This window comes from Coregonus lavaretus (genome assembly GCF_964263955.1).
Source record: "Coregonus lavaretus genome assembly, contig: HAP1_SCAFFOLD_3570, whole genome shotgun sequence".
NCBI classification, from domain to species: Eukaryota; Metazoa; Chordata; class Actinopteri; order Salmoniformes; family Salmonidae; genus Coregonus; species Coregonus lavaretus.
In genome coordinates, this window is record NW_028163848.1 from 20,949 (window position 1) to 40,751 (window position 19,803).

Here is a 19,803-nt window from a genome sequence, read left to right on the forward strand (position 1 = left end):
CGTGTGCGTATGGGTGTGGGTGTGTGTGTGTGTGTGCGTGTGGGTGTGGGTGTGCGTGTGGGTGTGTGGGTTAATAGGGCTCTATAATCCCCTCCAAATGTCTTCTGAAAGGAGGCACATTCCCCCAGACTAAGAAGGAGGCAGACTAAGGCCTGTATTAGGAATTGACAGTTGAACTGCTGCTGCAGGATCAAGCCCTGTTGGTGCTCTGAATGGGAAAACCCCAATGGAAATGTTTTTGTGAAGTGATTTTCTTTTCTCTAACAATGACCTTTTCCTTCTCTCTCTCTTTCTTTCTCTCTCTCCTCTCCACTTCACCGTTCTTTGCTACAGGAAGTTGAGGTTAGTAAACACCTTCTAAATCTGGTTTGTGTTTGTCTGTTTGGTCTTTTCATGTTGATGTTTCTCTTTAAACCGGAGGAGGAATGGCAATCTGTCCAAGTCTCTCTCTTTGGACTGCAGATCAAGACTAGTCATTTCTCTGATAGATAGGAACACGCTAGCCACGTCTATACAGCCATTGATTCATGAAGAATATCACTTATTATGTCTCATGTTCTTAGTTCAACTGCATAACCGCATCATAACACCTGACATTAAGCTGCCAAACCACATTGTAACACCTGACATTAAACTGCCTAACCACATTATAACACCTGACATTAAACTGCCTAACCACATTATAACACCTGACATTAAACTATTACACTTCAACAGCCCAGAAATATAGATCTATGTATGTGTCCCAAATGGTACCCTGTTCGCTATAAACTGGCCCTGATTAAAAAAAAAAGTAGTGCACTATAAAGGGCATAGGGTACCATTTGGGATGGAGCCACAGCCCTTTAATTGATCTTGTCTCAACACTTCCTCTGAATATATAAAACGCCTTCGGCTTAAATTGTTCAGCTTGACTTGAGAGCTCTGTGTTATACTGCTGGGTCCCCTGTGTAGGATAAGGCCAACCCAGTCGTAACAGACATGATCCTTTGGGTCCTCATCGGCACACGCACACACACGCACGCACACACACGCACACACACACACACACAGAGAAATGGGTCAGAAGAAACGGATACTGTGGGAGATGTTGCATTTTTATCATAATTCTAACCCTTTTAACACCACTAGAGGACCGGTCTAAAAGTTAGTTTCATTTGTGTCCCAAATGGCATCCTATTCCTACTATAGTGCACTACTATTATAGCGCACTACATAGGGAAGTAGTGAACTATATAAAGAATAAGGTGTCATTTGGGACGCACTCGTTTTCAGAGTATATTCCCTGGGTAACAGGGAGGGAGTTAAAATCACCACTTACAGAGAGTGAGACAGACATCTGTGATCTTCTGTTTGGTCCGTGGATGTGTTGTTCTTCTGTACAGTACACTGGAACTCTGTAGTGACACTACTCACAACTGTCACGTCTCTCTAGGATGATTACATCAGGACTGTGGAGGAAACCCCAGGCTCTGATGAAAGTAAGTTCAAGGAAATTATCTGTACTTTCTCCATCTCCTCTGTCTTCATGTTATCAAAACCTTTTATGAATGAAAAGTAATGACCAGTGCAGATGTTGTAAAAATGGGTTTCTGGATTGAGGGTGTGAAAAAAAATAACCATGGAGTCACCATTTTATTAAGCAACAAACGGAAGAGAACTGACTAAAACAGGGAGGGACTCTACCTAGACTGTTCCAATAAGAAACATTTTTAAAACATCTTGCTACGCTGTGCCCTGATGAACGTGGCCCTGATCTGATGGAGCGTTGCTGGGATTCTGGGAGGAGACGTGGAGACTGAGGGTCCGTCCAAAATGGCACCCTGTTCTCTATATCAGGGTTCCCCAACTGGCGGGGAACCCTGCTATAGAGGGGGGGGGGAACCCTCTATAGCAGGGTCCCCCCCCCCCCGCATAAAAGACTGTAAGAACTCCAGGAAATCAACTGCACGTGATTTTAATTTAGGAAATCTGTTTCCAAGTGTTCCTACGCATAAATAAGAGAGACACACAGTATGTGATCGTATCTCAATGTAATCAAGGTTTGAAATGATTTATGTTTTTCGTCAAATGCTATATCCGTTTGTGCTTCTTGAGGTGAATGTGCAGTGTGCAAATTATACGTAATTATGTTTCCGGCCCCCTGACCATCCACTCAAGACAGAAATCGGCCCGCGGCTGAATGTACGTAGTTGGGGGCCCCTGTTCTAATATAGAACACTACTTTTGACCGGAGTCCTACGGGAACCATATGGACCCTGGTCAAAAGTAGTGTACTACATAGGGAATAGGGTGCCATTTGGGCGCTGAATGTTCATGATACACGAGGGACTGGCTCTCAGCATGGAGAGGATGGAGAGCTGGTTGGATAATTGTTTCTGCTTCAGCTGAGGCTCAGCTCGGTGAATTCCCATAGGACCACCACTACTGGACACCCTGAGTTCTGCTCCCATAGGACCACCACTACTGGACACCCTGAGTTCTGCTCCCATAGGACCACCACTACTGGACACCCTGAGTTCTGCTGCTCTGCTGCTGCTGGCTGAGACAGACACCAATCAGCTCACTTAGATACAGGACATCAACTGTGCAATGAAAAGAAAGCTATAGCTGTTATTGTATAGATATCCCTATTAGCTATAGGAAATGAACAATGCAACAAACTGCAAAAATCTCTGAAGCTGGAGACACTTATCTCCCTCATTAACTTTAAGCATCAGTTGTCAGAGCAGCTTACCGATCACTGCACCTGTACACAGCCCATCTGTAATTAGCCCACCCAACTACCTCATCCCCATATTGTTATTTACATTGTTATTTATTTTGCTCATTTGCACCCCAGTATCTCTATTTGCACATCATCTTCTGCACATCTATCACGCCAGTGTTAATACTAAATTGTAATTATTTTGCACTATGGCCTATTTATTGCCTTACCTCCATAACTTGCTACATTTGCACACACTGTATATAGATTTTCTATTGTGTTATTGACTGTACGTTTTGTTTATCCCCATATGTAACTCTGTGTTGTTGTTTTTAATCGCACTGCTTTGCTTTATCTTGGCCAGGTCACAGTTGTAAATGAGAACTTGTTCCCAACTGGTTTACCTGGTTAAATAAAGGGGAAATAAAATAAAATAAATAAAATAAAATGAAAAGAAAGCTACAGGTATTATCGTATAGATATCCCTAGTAGCTATAGGAAATAAACAATGAAAATAAAGAAAAGAAGCATGTATGTATTTCTACAAAAAAAGCTTGTCCAGGTGTCTCAGGTGAAGAGGGTGGATCTGATCTCCATCACCTAGGACTTGACATAGATTAAGTAGATTAATCAAATCTCACATTGTTGTCAATTTCTGCTCAATCTGCATGCTTTCTCAATCAGCTTTAACTGTATGTGCACTCGTAGATCAAGTTATTTCTCGGGTTGGGCTCTGGGATATAACAGCCGCTGAGTATTGGATTTTATGGTGGATTGTGGAGGAGGGGGGTTGAGTGTGTTGGAGTATGTGAGTATGTGCGTGTGTGCTGGTCTGGCATCTGTTGTGGGGGGGGTGGGGATGTTGGGGGGGGGGGGTATGGGATGGACCGCGGGAATTATTTGCTAGGATAATAATTGCTTGTCAATGAATTAAATGTAATACAATGGCAATCCTGGTTATATGTTAGAATCCTATGCGTGAACTGCCGACATTATTACGCATATTAATTGATAATGATGGAAAATAGGATATGCATAATAAAATAAATAAATAATAGTTATATAGATATATATATATAGAGGTGAAAGCATTGGAAATGCTTTTGGCGGTTAACCTGCTTCTGTTTTGTGGGTGGCACTGTGTGCTGTTTTCGATGGATGGGTCCTGGCCTCTCAGGGCCTTAGGGATACGGAGGGACGTGGGGGGGATGCTGATCACTGGGATGACGGCTCAACTTGGGATGGGGAGGGGCTTTAGCGGGGGAATTAGTGGAGAACAATTGAAGGGTTACTCCGTAGCAATGCAAACATCACGGTACAGCTATATGGACACTCAATCATTACGCTATTTTTTATTGGTAAATTTACAAACATATATAATGATAAATAGACTTGAAACTTGTATCTCATTATGGTGTATGGTGAAATAAGTATAGCCAGTTATAATTGTAATGGCTTAGCTGATAATAACAAAAGAAGAACAATATTTACATGGCTCAAAGAGAAGGAATATAATATCTATTGTATACAGGAAACTCATTCAACAATTCGAGATGAAGTAGCGTGGAAAAAAGAATGGGGGGGGAAATATACTTCTCCCATGGGCAAAGAAATTCAAAAGGGGTGATGATATTAATTAATAGTAATTTCGATCCGAATGTGCAAATTGTCCAAATAGATACGCAAGGTAGATGGATTATTTTAAATATGGTATTGGACAATAAACAGATATGGCTCATTAACCTTTACGGACCAAATAATGATGATCCACAATTCTTTGACAATATATATAATAAATTATCAAGCCTGCAAGCAACTCAAGACAATATTATTATGGTGGGGGATTATAATACTGTTTTAAATAGCTCAATGGACCGAAAAGGAAATCACACCACAAACAATCACCCACATGCTCTTAAGGAAATTGTGAATGTCATGGATACATTAGAACTAGTAGATATATGGAGGCTTAAATATGCTGATCTAGTGAGATATACATGGCGGAGACTGAATCAAGCTAGTCGTCTTGACTTCTTTCTTATCTCATTCTCGTTGGCACCAAAAGTAAAAAAAGTGTTGATAGGGGACAGAATGCGGTCGGACCATCATATAATAGGCATATACATTACTCTGACTGAATTTCCACGTGGGCGAGGATATTGGAAATTTAATCAAAGCCTATTAGATGATAATTTATTTATAATTAGAACAAAGGAATTTATAACTGACTTTTTCCAACATAACTTAGGTACAGCGAATCCCCTTATTGTATGGGACACCTTTAAATGTGCCTTTAGAGGCCATGCAATTCAGTACTCATCTCGAAAACAAAAGCAATTTAGGTCAAAAGAGTTTATACTAAGAAAGGAAATAGAAAGTCTAACAGAACAGATAGATGGCAATAAAAACTGTAACATAGAGGCTCAGAATAAATTAGAGGAAAAACAAAAAGAAATGGAAAAACTTATTCAAGAAAGATCAAGTGTAATATATTATAAAAATAAAGCAAACTGGATGGAATATGGGGAAAAATGCACAAAATTCTTTTTTAATCTTCAACATAGGAATGCTACCAAAAAGAACTTAATGAAACTGGTTACAATTGACGGAGTCACCCATAATTCACCTAATGATATTTTGAAGGAAGAAACAAAGTATTTTAAGCATATGTTTTCTTTTCAGTCGCCTCCATCTCCTCTAACTGAAGCTAATTGTAGAGATTTTTTTCCTATTGATAATGTCAAATTAACAGCCACACAGAAAGACTCATGTGAAGGTGAAATTACAGAGGAGGAACTTCTGGATGCAATTAAAGACTTTAAGTCCGGGAAAACTCCAGGGTTGGATGGCATACCAATCGAGGTATACCAAACCTTTTTTGAAATACTAAGAGGACCGTTATTAGCATGTTTTAACCACTCCTATGTAAATGGTAGATTATCTGACACTCAAGAAGAAGGTCTGATCTCATTATTACTGAAACAGGATACAAGTGGAAAATATAAAGATCCAGTCCATTTACAAAATTGGAGGCCCCTTACACTTCAGTGTTGTGATGCAAAAATCCTAGCAAAATGTATAGCGCATAGAATTAAAAAGGTATTGTCGGATATTATTCATTCTAATCAGACAGGTTTTTTACATGGAAGATACATTGGAGACAATATAAGGCAAGTATTGGAAACAATAGAACACTATGGAAAATATGGGAAACCAGGCCTGCTATTCATAGCAGACTTCGAAAAGGCATTTGATAAAGTTCGACTGGAATTCATATATAAATGCCTGGAGCATTTCAATTTTGGAGAATCTCTTATAAAATGGGTCAAAATCATGTATAGTAACCCTAGGTGTAAAATAGTAAATAATGGCTATTTCTCAGAAAGTTTCAAACTGTCAAGAGGAGTGAAACAAGGTTGTCCACTATCGGCATATCTATTTATTGTGGCCATCGAGATGTTAGCTATTAAAATCAGATCCAATAATAATATCAGAGGATTAGAAATACAGGGCTTAAAAACAAAGGTGTCATTGTACGCAGATGATTCATGTTTTCTTTTAGATCCACAACTAGAATCCCTCCACAGCCTCATAGAGGATCTAGATACATTTTCTAACCTCTCTGGATTAAAACCAAATTATGACAAATGTACTATATTACGTATTGGATCACTAAAAAATACAATTTTTACATTACCATGTAGTTTACCAATAAAATGGTCTGATGGTGATGTGGATATACTTGGAATACATATCCCAAAGGAAATAAATGATCTCACTTCAATAAATTTTAATAGAAAGTTAGCAAAAATAGATAAGATCTTACTACCATGGAAAGGAAAATACCTGTCAATTTGTGGAAAAATCACCCTGATTAACTCTTTAGTATTATCCCAGTTTACCTATTTGCTTATGGTCTTGCCTACGCCTAGCAAACAGTTTTTTAAATTATATGAGAAAAAAATATTCAATTTTATTTGGAACGGCAAGCCAGACAAAATTAAAAGAGCATATTTATATAATGAATATGAATTCGGAGGACAGAAATTATTAAATATTAAAGAATTAGACCTATCACTAAAATCTTCAGTCATCCAAAAGTTATACTTAAATCCGAACTGGTTCTCAAGCAAATTAGTAAGATTGTCTCACCCACTGTTCAAGAAAGGCCTTTTTCCCTTTATTCAGATTACAACCTCTCACTTTCAGTTATTTGAAAAGGAAATAATCTCCCAAATGTCACTATTTCTAAAACAAGCCATAGAAAGTTGGTTACAATTTCAATTTAATCCTCCAGAAACGACAGAACAAATAATGCAACAAATATTGTGGTTAAATTCAAATATACTAATTGACAAAAAACCTATATTTATTGACAGAATGTTTAAAAAAGGTATAATCTTCGTAAATGATATCATCGGTAGGACTGGTGGAGTTATGTCGCACATGCAGCTAATAAAAACATATGGAAATGTCTGCTCTACCCAAAATTACAACCAAATAATTGCAGCCTTACCGCAAAAGTGGAAGAGGAAAGTTGAAGGGGGAGAAAGTAAGGAACTTGTCTGTCGGCCTTGCATTAAAGAACATAATTGGTTAAGGAAAACTGTGATAAATAAAAAAGTATATCAGTTTCACTTAAGGACCAAAGGATTGACAGCAGTCCCATATAGATTGCAAAATAGTTGGGAAGAGATCTTTGACGTACCGATCCCATGGCATAGTGTTTATGAACTGACACGCAAAACGACACCGGATTCAAAAATTAGAATCTTTCAATTTAAATTATTATATAAAATTCTTGCTACCAATAGAATGTTATTTATATGGGGGATACAATCTTCCCAGCTCTGCAGATTTTGCTGTGAAGAGATAGAATCATTAGATCATTTGTTTTGGTTCTGTCCATTTGTAGCTTGTTTTTGGACACAGGTCCAGGAATGGCTAAAGGATTGCAATATTTACCTGGAACTAACCTTGCAGATAGCATTACTGGGTGATCTGAAAAGTCATAGTCAATCAATCAATAATATAATAATACTTTTAGCAAAAATGTTTATTTTTAATTCACAATCTGTAGAAGCAATGAGAATAGAAAGGTTCAGAACTTTTGTAAAACATCACAGTATGGTTGAAATATATATGGCAAATAGAAATCCTATATGGATGGTGTTAAGAGATAGATGGGAGGTATTGAATAGAGTTGAAGGATGGGACTAATAACAAATAACAACAAATAATAACAAAGATAGCTAATAATGTAAGCATACTGTGTCCATAATAAGTATATAGGTTGTATGTTGGGAGCTTTTGGGAAAGAGCACAGTTAGAAAGATATGGCATTTAGAAGCAAACCGGATGGACATCATGAAAATGATCGGAGAGGTTGAGAGTAGAAGAAGTTCAGGAGCAAAAAAATAAATAGATATGTATGTGTATATATGTATATATATATATATATGTATATATATATGTATGTATATATATATATATGTATGTATGTGTGTGTGTATGTGTATGTATGTATATATATATATATATATAGATATATAATTATTGTAAAATTAACTCTGTCCATAAGGTGTAGATAGTAAGTATAGACCGGAAGTAGAGGCCTGGGCATTGTTGTTCACTAATTTACTCCAAGTAGGGAAAGGATGGTGGGGTTGAAAAGTAATAAAGGGGAATATATATATATAAAAAATAAAAAAAACATGGGGGATTGGAAGTGATGCAGACAATTACATTGATAGAAGATACAATCTATCTGCAATATTAAGCTGATCCATCCCCCCGAAAAAAATAAATAAAAAAATAAATAAAAAAAAAGCTTGTCCATTAAAAAGAGCTCCCTGCGCTGTAAGGTAAGGAGGAAGTGCAGGGTAAGCCAAGCTGTAGCTATCTCACCCTGGCTAGATCAAAACAGACAACAGCACAGAATGGAGAGGTCCAGACCATCCCAACCCTAGCCGTGTTTGGCCATCTCTTTCCAATTCCTCACCGACCGTGATCGATGCAAGGACATTATCACCTAGCTTTCTCTTAATGGTTATTATCATAATCACTGTCACTGTATTTGTTTATTGAATGACAGGCAGAACACAGGTTTAGATATTTCCTTTTCCCCTCGCGGGTTCCAGCGCCTTAGAGCTCATCTAAATCGGGTCTATGTTTCCATAGAAACTCAGAGCGTTGATACGTAGGGGGACTCGTTCCTGGACGCTGATTTGCAGCTCGCTCACGCTCTCTCCTGTATTTATGAGACGCCTCTCTTCCAGAACCCATCCCCCCTCCTCTCAACCAGGCTTTAGAAAGAGCGAGAGAGAGAGAGAGTGCTGAGTGCCAGGCGGCAGCTTAAAACCCTGAAATTAGTCCTCTATGTTTATAATACTTCCAAATCCAGCTCAGAGGAGAAATAAAATGAAATCCAAACAGGACAGCTTTAACCTGTATTAAGGGCTGCTGCAGCTGTACCCTGTCATCTCTCCCAGTACACTGTTTACATCCCTGGGGCAGGTTCAGTGCATCTGTCCCCACCTGCTTTGTAGACATAATCATCACTACCGGATTTAAAACCATAATAGCATCTCCTCTTCCTTGGTAGAGAGGTACTGAATGCCCGAGGCTGTGTACAATGCACATCAGTTGACATGGTAATGCACATCAGTTGACATGGTAATGCACATCAGTTGACATGGTAATGCACATCAGTTGACATGGTGATGCGCAATGCACATCAGTTGACGTGGTGATACACAATGCACATCAGTTGCCGTGGTGATCATGCACAATGCACATCAGTTGACATGGTGATGCACAATGCACATCAGTTGACATGGTGATGCACAATGCACATCAGTTGCCGTGGTTCAGCTAGGCTACTGCGTATTGGATAGGAAACAGCCTGTTAATGATCTATAATTGGACTAGAGGGAAATGACTGTAGAATAAAAGCAGCTCAATTATTTTCTGATTATGCTCATACTCTTCCTAAAAGCCTCAGACAGGAGAACTCATCATTTAAGGAGCTGAAGTGAATTACTTTCAACTGGGGCTACAATTACTGTCAAATTAGAGGGGTATTTCATATTGTAAAACATAATTGGAGGCACCATGTTAAATAAGTAAGCACCTTTTAGAATGTTAAAGCGTCCCAAATGGCATCCTATTTTATATATAGTGCACTACTTTTGACCGGGGCCCATAGGGTTCTAGTCAAAAGTAGTGCACTATATAGTGAATAGGATGCCATTTGGGATGCAGTCTCAATCAACCTCTACACAACAGTTGTTAATGCTATCTGTGCAACGTGAAGGGGCTATCTATACTGAACAAAAATATAAACGCAACATGCAACAATTTCAACTATTTTACTGAGTTACAGTTCATATAAGGAAATCAGTCAATTGAAATAAATTCATTAGGCCCCAATCTATGGATTTCACATGACTGGGCAGGGGCACAGCCATCGGTGGGCCTGGGAGGGCATAGGCCCACCCAATCAAAATGAGTTTTTCCCCCACAAAAGGGCTTTATTACAGATAGAAATGCTCCTCAGTTTCATCAGCTGTCCGGGTGGCTGGTCTTAGATGATCCTACAGGTGAAGAAGCCAGGTGTGGAGGTCCTGGTCTGTGGTTGTGAGGCCGGTTGGATGTACTGCCAAATTCTCTAAAACGACGTTGGAGGCGGCTTATGGTATTGAAATGAACATTACATTATTTGGCAAAAGCTCTGGTGGACATTCCTGCAGTCGGCATGCCAATTGCACGCTCCCTCAAAACTTGAGACATCCGTGGTATTGTGTTGTGTGACAAAACTGCACATTTTAGAGTGGCCTTTTATTGTCCCCAGCACAAGGTGCACCTGTGTAATGATCACGCTGTTTAATCAGCTTCTTGATATGCCACACCTGTCAGGTGGATGGATTATCTTGGCAAAGGAGAAATGCTCACTAACAGGGATGTAAACAAATTTGTGCACAACATTTGAGAGAAATAAGCTTTTTGTGCAGATAAAACATTTCTGGGATCTTTTATTTCATCTCATGAAAACATGGTACCAACACTTTACATGCTGGATTTATATTGTTGTTCAGTGTAGTTAGTTAGTAGAATAAATGACAGGTTAAACCTGTCTTTTTCTCAAGGCAGATCAAGGAGCCAATACGTTCAACATTTGTTCAAAGCTACAGCGTAGCATTCCAAGGTGGAAAATGGTAGCGCCTCTCTCGTAATGTGCTACTAGCTTTTTGTCCCTTCCAAGACACTGTAATGACCCTCAGACAGCCTTCAGGCAGGCAGCAGCTCTGACATCTAAATCACAGCACTTTAAAGGGCTGGGGAGGTGGGGGATCTCTCTAATGTTGTAAGGTCTTTTGTAATATCCTAGGGTACAGCACTGTTCCACCCTACATCACCAAGCCAGACGTTGCATTTTACTGCTGTCTTCTTCAATTTGTGATGAAGAGGAGCCCGAATCAATTTAGCTCTGCAGAATCGGTCCCACAGGGGGTGGCTAGCTGGGATGAATTAATGATATTCAAATGAAAGTTAGCGCCCACGTAGCTACAACGACTTTTGTAAGCCTTTTTTTGGGGGGGGGGGGGGGGGGCTTACATTAGCTATTCCCCCTGTTATAGGAACAGATGACAGGGATGGTACTGGTAGATAGGATTGTTAACTCATCACTACTCCTCTGAGGCAAAGTGAATGCCTTTTAAGTGAGGCAGAGTGGGTGTGGTGGTTGGATGCATTCCAAATGGCACCCTATTCCCTGTATAGCCCTATGGGCCCTGGTCAAAAGTAGTGCACTATAAAGGGAATAGGGCGCCATTTGGGACTCAGCTATAGTGTGATACAACAGACGCCCTACTCTGACCTCTCAGCAGAAACACAACATGTTCATCCTCAGAGCCTTCCCACTGGGAACACACTGGTTGAATCAATGTTGTTTCCACATCTTTTCAATGAAATTAGCCAACGTGGAATTTGTGCCCAGTGGGTTTGCTAATTGGCTACGGTGTCAAATCTGAATTGCATTTTCCTTAAAGCACATCTTGTTAAATGGTCCACACCTCCAGTTTATCACCCACATCTCCATACAGTATAAAGAAACACACCAGTACAGTAGCACCAGTACAGTAGCACCAGTACAGTACAGTAGCACCAGTACAGTAGCACCAGTACAGTGCAGTAGCACCAGTACAGTACAGTAGCACCAGTACAGTAGCACCAGTACAATACAGTAGCACCAGTATAGTAGCACCAGTACAGTAGCACCAATACAGCAGCACCAGTACAGTACAGTAGCACCAGTATAGTAGCACCAGTACAGTACAGTAGAACCAGTACAGTAGCACCAGTACAGTACAGTAGCACCAATACAGCAGCACCAGTACAGTACAGTAGAACCAGTACAGTACAGTAGCACCAGTACAGTAGAACCAGTACAGTACAGTAGAACAGTACAGTACAGTAGCACCAGTACAGTACAGTAGCACCAGTACAGTAGCACCAGTACAGTACAGTAGAACCAGTACAGTACAGTAGCACCAGTACAGTAGCACCAGTACAGTAGAACCAGTACAGTAGCACCAGTACAGTACAGTAGCACAAGTACAGCAGCACTAATACAGTAGCACCAGTACAGTACAGTAGCACCAGTACAGTAGCACCAGTACAATACAGTAGCACCAGTACAGTAGCACCAGTACAGTACAGTAGCACCAGTATAGTAGCACCAGTACAGTAGCACCAATACAGCAGCACCAGTACAGTACAGTAGCACCAGTATAGTAGCACCAGTACAGTACAGTAGAACCAGTACAGTAGCACCAGTACAGTACAGTAGCACCAATACAGCAGCACCAGTACAGTACAGTAGCACCAGTACAGTAGCACCAGTACAGTACAGTAGCACCAGTACAGTAGAATCAGTACAGTAGCACCGGTACACTACAGTAGAACCAGTACAGTAGCACCAGTACAGTAGAACCAGTACAGTACAGTAGCACAAGTACAGCAGCACTAATACAGTAGCACCAGTACAGTACAGTAGCACCAGTACAGTAGCACCAGTACAATACAGTAGCACCAGTACAGTAGCACCAGTACAGTACAGTAGCACCAGTATAGTAGCACCAGTACAGTAGCACCAATACAGCAGCACCAGTACAGTACAGTAGCACCAGTATAGTAGCACCAGTACAGTACAGTAGAACCAGTACAGTAGCACCAGTACAGTACAGTAGCACCAGTACAGTAGCACCAGTACAGTACAGTAGAACCAGTACAGTACAGTAGCACCAGTACAGTAGAACCAGTACAGCAGCACCAGTACAGTACAGTAGAACCAGTACAGTAGCACCGGTACAGTACAGTAGCACCAGTACAGTAGCACCAGTACAGTAGAACGAGTACAGCAGCACCAGTACAGTACAGTAGAACCAGTACAGTAGCACCAGTACAGTACAGTAGCACCAATACAGTACAGTAGAACCAGTACAGTAGCACCAGTACAGTACAGTAGCACCAGTACAGTACAGTAGAACCAGTACAGTAGCACCAGTACAGTACAGTAGCACCAGTACAGTAGCACCAGTACAGTACAGTAGCACCAGTACAGTAGCACCAGTACAGTACAGTAGAACCAGTACAGTAGAACCAGTACAGTACAGTAGCACCAGTACAGTAGAACCAGTACAGTAGCACCGGTACAGTAGCACCAGTACAGTACAGTAGCACCAGTACAGTAGAACCAGTACAGTAGCACCAGTACAGCAGCACTAATACAGTATCACCAGTACAGTACAGTAGCACCAGTACAGTAGCACCAGTACAGTAGAACCAGTACAGTAGCACCAGTACAGTACAGTAGCACCAGTACAGTATAACCAGTACAGTACAGTACAGTAGAACCAGTACAGTAGAACCAGTATAGTACAGTAGCACCAGTACAGTAGAACCAGTACAGTACAGTAGAACCAGTACAGTAGAACCAGTACAGAACAGTAGTACCAGTACAGTAGCACCAGTACAGTACAGTAGAACCAGTGCAGTAGAACCAGTACAATACAGTAGCACCAGTACAGTAGGACCAGTGCAGTAGCACCAGTACAGTACAGTAGCACCAGTACAGTACAGTAGCACCAGTACAGTAGCACCAGTACAGTAGAACCAGTACAGTACAGTAGCACAAGTACAGTAGCACCAGTACAGTAGCACAAGTACAGTACAGTAGCACCAGTACAGTAGACCCAGTACAGTAGAACCAGTACAGTACAGTAGCACAAGTACAGTAGCACCAGTACAGTAGCACAAGTACAGTACAGTAGCACCAGTACAGTAGCACCAGTACAGTAGAACCAGTACAGTACAGTAGCACAAGTACAGTAGCACCAGTACAGTAGCACAAGTACAGTACAGTAGCACAAGTACAGTACAGTAGCACCAGTACAGTAGACCCAGAATAGCAGCACCAGATGTCCCTCAACAGAGTTGAGCATATTCCTTCTGTCCATTGCTCAGTTGATTTCCTATAGCTAATTAATAATGATTTTGTAATGATAATGATGTTGAAATGATAATGATTTTGTAATGATAATGATGCTGTAATGATAATGATGCTGTAATGATAATGATGTTGTAATGATAATTACGATAATGATTTTGTAATGATAATGATTTTGTAATGATAATGATGTTGTAATGATAATGATGCTGTAATGATACTGAAATGATAATGATGTTTTATTGTCACATACATAGGTCCGGTGTAATGTATTGTTTCACAGGGTCAGCCATAGTAGTACGGCGCCCCTGGAGCCAATCAGGAGCTCGGGTATTCGAACCAGCAAACTTTCGGTTACTGGCGCGACGCCATCCCCTGCCTTTTCACGCCTCTGTGTTCCCCTCCTTGCTTGTAATGCTCTATTCACAGCCCTGTCTCCTGTGACTGGTCCTCTGTAGCTCAGCTGGTAGAGCACGGCGCTTGTAACGCCAACGGTAGTGGGTTCGATCCCCGGGACCACCCATACGTATAAATGTATGCACGCATGACTGTAAGTCGCTTTGGATAAAAGCGTCTGCTAAATGGCTTATTATATTATTACGGTAGCGCTCATAGTGAGTATGGTTACATGCCCACAATAATGTGATTATTGTGGATAATCAGATTAATATAATGGTTTGATTAAAACGTTTACATGCTTTGTAAGAAGAACGATTTCCCTAATAATCATGTTTACATGGACACATCTGAAATCAGGCTACCTGATGGTAGTCTGATAAATGCAGAAAATCACATAATCAAAATAAACGTTCTACCACGGCGATCATGTTATTTTTGGGAAGCATATTTGATCAAATACGCAGCTGGAACGCCGATTAAGGTGTTTACATGTCCTAATAATTTGAAAGATTGCTCAGAAAACCAGGTGTTTCAATCGGCGTATGCTAACTTCGATTTCGATCTGACGCCTATTAAGATAAGCAGAGTAAGGTGTTTACATGACTATTGGATAATCTGCCTACTGCCATAATCAGTTTAATATCGAATTATTAGTGTGCATGTAAACATACTCAGTGTCATCTAGTCACCTACGCAACAGATCTGTGGAGGTAGATCTCTGGCTCTGCACCCTATTCCCTGTATTCAACTGGCACCCTATTCCCTGTATTCAACTGGCACCCTATTCCCTGTATTCAACTGGCACCCTATTCCCTGTATTCAACTGGCACCCTATTCCCTGTATTCAAAGTAATACTGTAGAAAATGTGGCAAAGCAATTCACTATTCATACAAAGCATTTTGTTTGGAGCAAATCGAATACAACACTGAGTACCACTCTCCATATTTTCAAGGATAGTGGTGGCTGCATCATGTTATGGGTATGCTTGTAATCGTTAAGGACTGGGGAGTTTTTCAGGATAAAAAATAAACAGAATGGAGCTAAGCCAAGGCAAAATCCTAGAGGAAAACCTGGTTCAGTCTGCTTTCCACCAGACACTGGGAGATGAATTTGCCTTTCAGCAGGACAATAACCTAAAACACAAGGCCAAATCTACTAACCAAGGAGACAGTGAATGTTCCTGAGTGGCCGAGTTAAAGTTTTGACTTTAATCTGCTTGAAAATCTATGGCAAGACCTAAAAATGGTTGTGGAAAGCTCTTAGAGACTTACCCAGAAAGACTCACAGCTGTAATCACTGCCAAATGTGATTCCAACATGTATTGACTCAGGGGGTTGAATACTTATCTAATAAAGATATATTAGTGTTTTATTTTTCATAAATTTTTTACAAATGTTACGATTCTTCTTCCACTTTGACATTACAGAGTATTTTGTGTAGATCATTGACAAAAAAAATACAATTTAATCAATTTAATCTCACTTTGTAACACAACAAAAAATGTGGAAAAGGTTAAGGGGTGTGAAATCTTTCTGAAGGCACTGTAGCGTACTACTTTTGACCAGAGCCCAGGTTTGTTGACCGTGTTGTCTGTTGACTACAAAGCAGCTGCTATGAGCTGACTCAGGATTTGACAGCTTCATATTTTCCTAAACGAGCCTCCTAAAACACCTTCCTGCCAACATATTGAGGGAATCGATGAGACAGCCTGACGTGACATCCCCTCTCGTACTGATACTGGCAGGTGACCATAGACTCTACGGCTGCATCCCAAATGGCACCCTAGCCCCTTTATAGTGCACTACTTTTAACCAGAGCTCTGTGCTCTCTCTCTGTAACACACTATAAAGGTAATTTGGTCCATTAGTGCAAACAAGGTTGGCAATGAACCATTCAACCTGCTGTGAAGGGAGGGAGGGAGGGAGGGAGGGGGGGAGGGAGGGAGGGAGGGAGGGAGAGAGGAATAGAGAGAGAGAGAGAGAGGAACAGAGAGAGAGGGAGAGAGAGAGAAAGCGGACTACAACATTTCCTCAGTGAAAACAATGTCCTGAGCAAATATCAAAATGGCTTCTTACCAATATACCATATGACAGACCACGTATACACCCAGCACACCCATTTTGACAAAAAAACTAACCAAAACAATTATAAAATCCATGTACATAAACAACAAGTGTGCAGTTAAAATTGGCATTAAACACACAGATTTATTTTCTCAGAGCCGTGGGTTGAGACAGGGATGCAGCTTCAGCCCCATCCTCTTCAACATTTACAGTGAGGGGAAAAAATATTTGATCCCCTGCTGATTTTGTACGTTTGCCCACTGACAAAGACATGATCAGTTTATAATTTTAATGGTAGGTTTATTTGAACAGTGAGAGACAGAATAACAACAAAAAAATCCAGAAAAACGCATGTCAAAAATGTTATAAATTGATTTGCATTTTAATGAGGGAAATAAGTATTTGACCCCTCTGCAAAACATGACTTAGTACTTGGTGGCAAAATCCTTGTTGGCAATCACAGAGGTCAGACGTTTCTTGTAGTTGGCCACCAGGTTTGCACACATCTCAGGAGGGATTTTGTTCCACTCCTCTTTGCAGATCTTCTCCAAGTCATTAAGGCTTCGAGGCTGACGTTTGGCAACTCGAACCTTCAGCTCCCTCCACAGATTTTCTATGGGATTAAGGTCTGGAGACTGGCTAGGCCACTCCAGGACCTTAATGTGCTTCTTCTTGAGCCACTCCTTTGTTGCCTTGGCCGTGTGTTTTGGGTCATTGTCACGCTGGAATACCCATCCATGACCCATTTTCAATGCCCTGGCTGAGGGAAGGAGGTTCTCACCCAAGATTTGTCGGTACATGGCCCCGTCCATCGTCCCTTTGATGCGGTGAAGTTGTCCTGTCCCCTTAGCAGAAAAACACACCCAAAGCATAATGTTTCCACCTCCATGTTTGACGGTGGGGATGGTGTTCTTCGGATCATAGGCAGCATTCCTCCTCCTCCAAACACGGTGAGTTGAGTTGATGCCAAAGAGCTCGATTTTGGTCTCATCTGACCACATCACTTGCACCCAGTTCTCCTCTGAATCATTCAGATGTGCATTGGCAAACTTCAAACGGGCCTGTATATGTGCTTTCTTGAGCAGGGGGACCTTGCGGGCGCTGCAGGATTTCAGTCCTTCATGGCGTAGTGTGTTACCAATTGTTTTCTTGGTGACTATGGTCCCAGCTGCCTTGAAATCATTGACAAGATCCTCCCGTGTAGTTCTGGGCTGATTCCCCACCGTTCTCATGATCATTGCAACTCCACGAGGTGAGATCTTGCATGGAGCCCCAGGCTGAGGGAGATTGACAGTTCTTTTGTGTTTCTTCCATTTGCGAATAATCGCACCAACTGTTGTCACCTTCTCACGAAGCTGCTTGGCGATGGTCTTGTAGCCCATTCCAGCCTTGTGTAGGTCTACAATCTTGTCCCTCACATCCTTGGAGAGCTCTTTGGTCTTGGCCATGGTGGAGAGTTTGGAATCTGATTGATTGATTGCTTCTGTGGACAGGTGTCTTTTATACAGGTAACAAGGTGAGATTAGGAGCACTCCCTTTAAGAGTGTGCTCCTAATCTCAGCTCGTTACCTGTATAAAAGACACCTGGGAGCCAGAAATCTTTCTGATTGAGAGGGGGTCAAATACTTATTTCCCTAATTAAAATGCAAATCAATTTATAACATTTTTGACATGCGTTTTTCTGGATTTTTTTGTTGTTATTCTGCCTCTCACTGTTCAAATAAACCTACCATTAAAATGATAGACTGATCATTTCTTTGTCAGTGGGCAAACTTACAAAATCAGCAGGGGATCAAATACTTTTTTCCCTCACTGTATATCAATGAATTGGCGAGGGCACTAGAACAGTCTGCAGCACCCGGCCTCACTCTATTAGACTCGGAAGTCAAATGTCTACTGTTTGCTGTTGATCTGGTCCTTCTGTCCCCAACCAAGGAGTGCCTACCGCAGTACCTAGATCTTCTGCATAGATTCTGTCAGATTTGGGCCCTGACAGTGAATCTCAGTAAGACACAAATAATGGTGATCCAAAAAAGGTCCAGTTGCCAGGACAACAAAATAAAATTATATCTAGACATCGTTGCCCTAGAGCACACAAAGAGTTACACCTACCACGGCCAAAACATCAACACCAAAGGTAACTTCCACAAGGCTGTGAACGATCTGAGAGACAAGGCAGGGCTTTCTACGTCATCAAAAGGAACATAAAACTCGACATCCCAATTAGGATTTGGCTAAAAATACTTCAATACATCAACCCATTATGGTTGTGAGGTCTGGGGTCCACTCACCAACCAATAATTCACTAAATGGAACAAACACCCAATTTAGATTTTCCATGCAGAATTCTGCAAAAATATCCTTAATGTACAACGCAAAACCCCAAACAATGCATGCAGAGCAGAATTAGGACTATTCCCGCTAATTATCAAAATCCAGAAAATAGCTGTTAAATTCTACAACCACCTAAAAGGAAGATTCAGTACAGACTCAGTGAGCATAGCCTTGCTACAAACATTGTAAATACAACCAATATTTATCTGTTAATACAACCAATATGTATATGTTAATACAACCAATATTTATCTGTTAATACAACCAATATGTATCTGTTTACTTATCTTCCCCTACTATTCGTACTACAACTATTTGCACATTGTTAAAAACACTTCTCACTTTTGTTTATTGTTTATTTCACTTGCTTTGGCAATGGAACAGAGAGAGAGAGAGAGAGAGAGAGAGAGAGAGAGAGAGAGAGAGGGCCAGAGAGAGAAAGAGAGAGAGCACACCAAAAACTATACATACCTCGGCCTAAACATCAGCGCCACAGGTAACTTCCACAAAGCTGTGAACAATCTGAGAGACAAGGCAAGAAGGGCCTTCGATGCCATCAAAAGAAACATAAAATTTGACTTACGAAGTAGGATCTGGCTAAAAATACTTCAGTCAGTTATAGAAGTCATTGCCCTTTATGGTTGTGAGGTCTGGGGTCCACTCACCAACCACAAATTCACAAAAATACCAAATAATGCATGCAGAGCAGAATTAGGCCGATACCCGCAAATTAACAAAATCCAGAAAAGAGCAGTTAAATTCTACAACCACCTAAAAGGAAGCGATTCCC

At 40.9% G+C, this 19,803-nt stretch overlaps 1 protein-coding gene across 1 annotated transcript in view; it reads left to right on the top strand.

The window, feature by feature from the left end:
* Window positions 1-1,435: 1,435 nt before the first annotated feature.
* LOC311117708 (testican-2-like) overlaps window positions 1,436-19,803 on the top strand; it is a gene marked incomplete at both ends in the record, with an annotated part of 37,340 nt that continues 18,972 nt past the window's right edge. Inside the window, one exon of the mRNA XM_084192636.1 lies at window positions 1,436-1,481. Within this exon, the coding sequence (XP_084048762.1) occupies window positions 1,436-1,481 (46 nt within the window). The remainder of the gene's footprint in view (window positions 1,482-19,803) is intronic.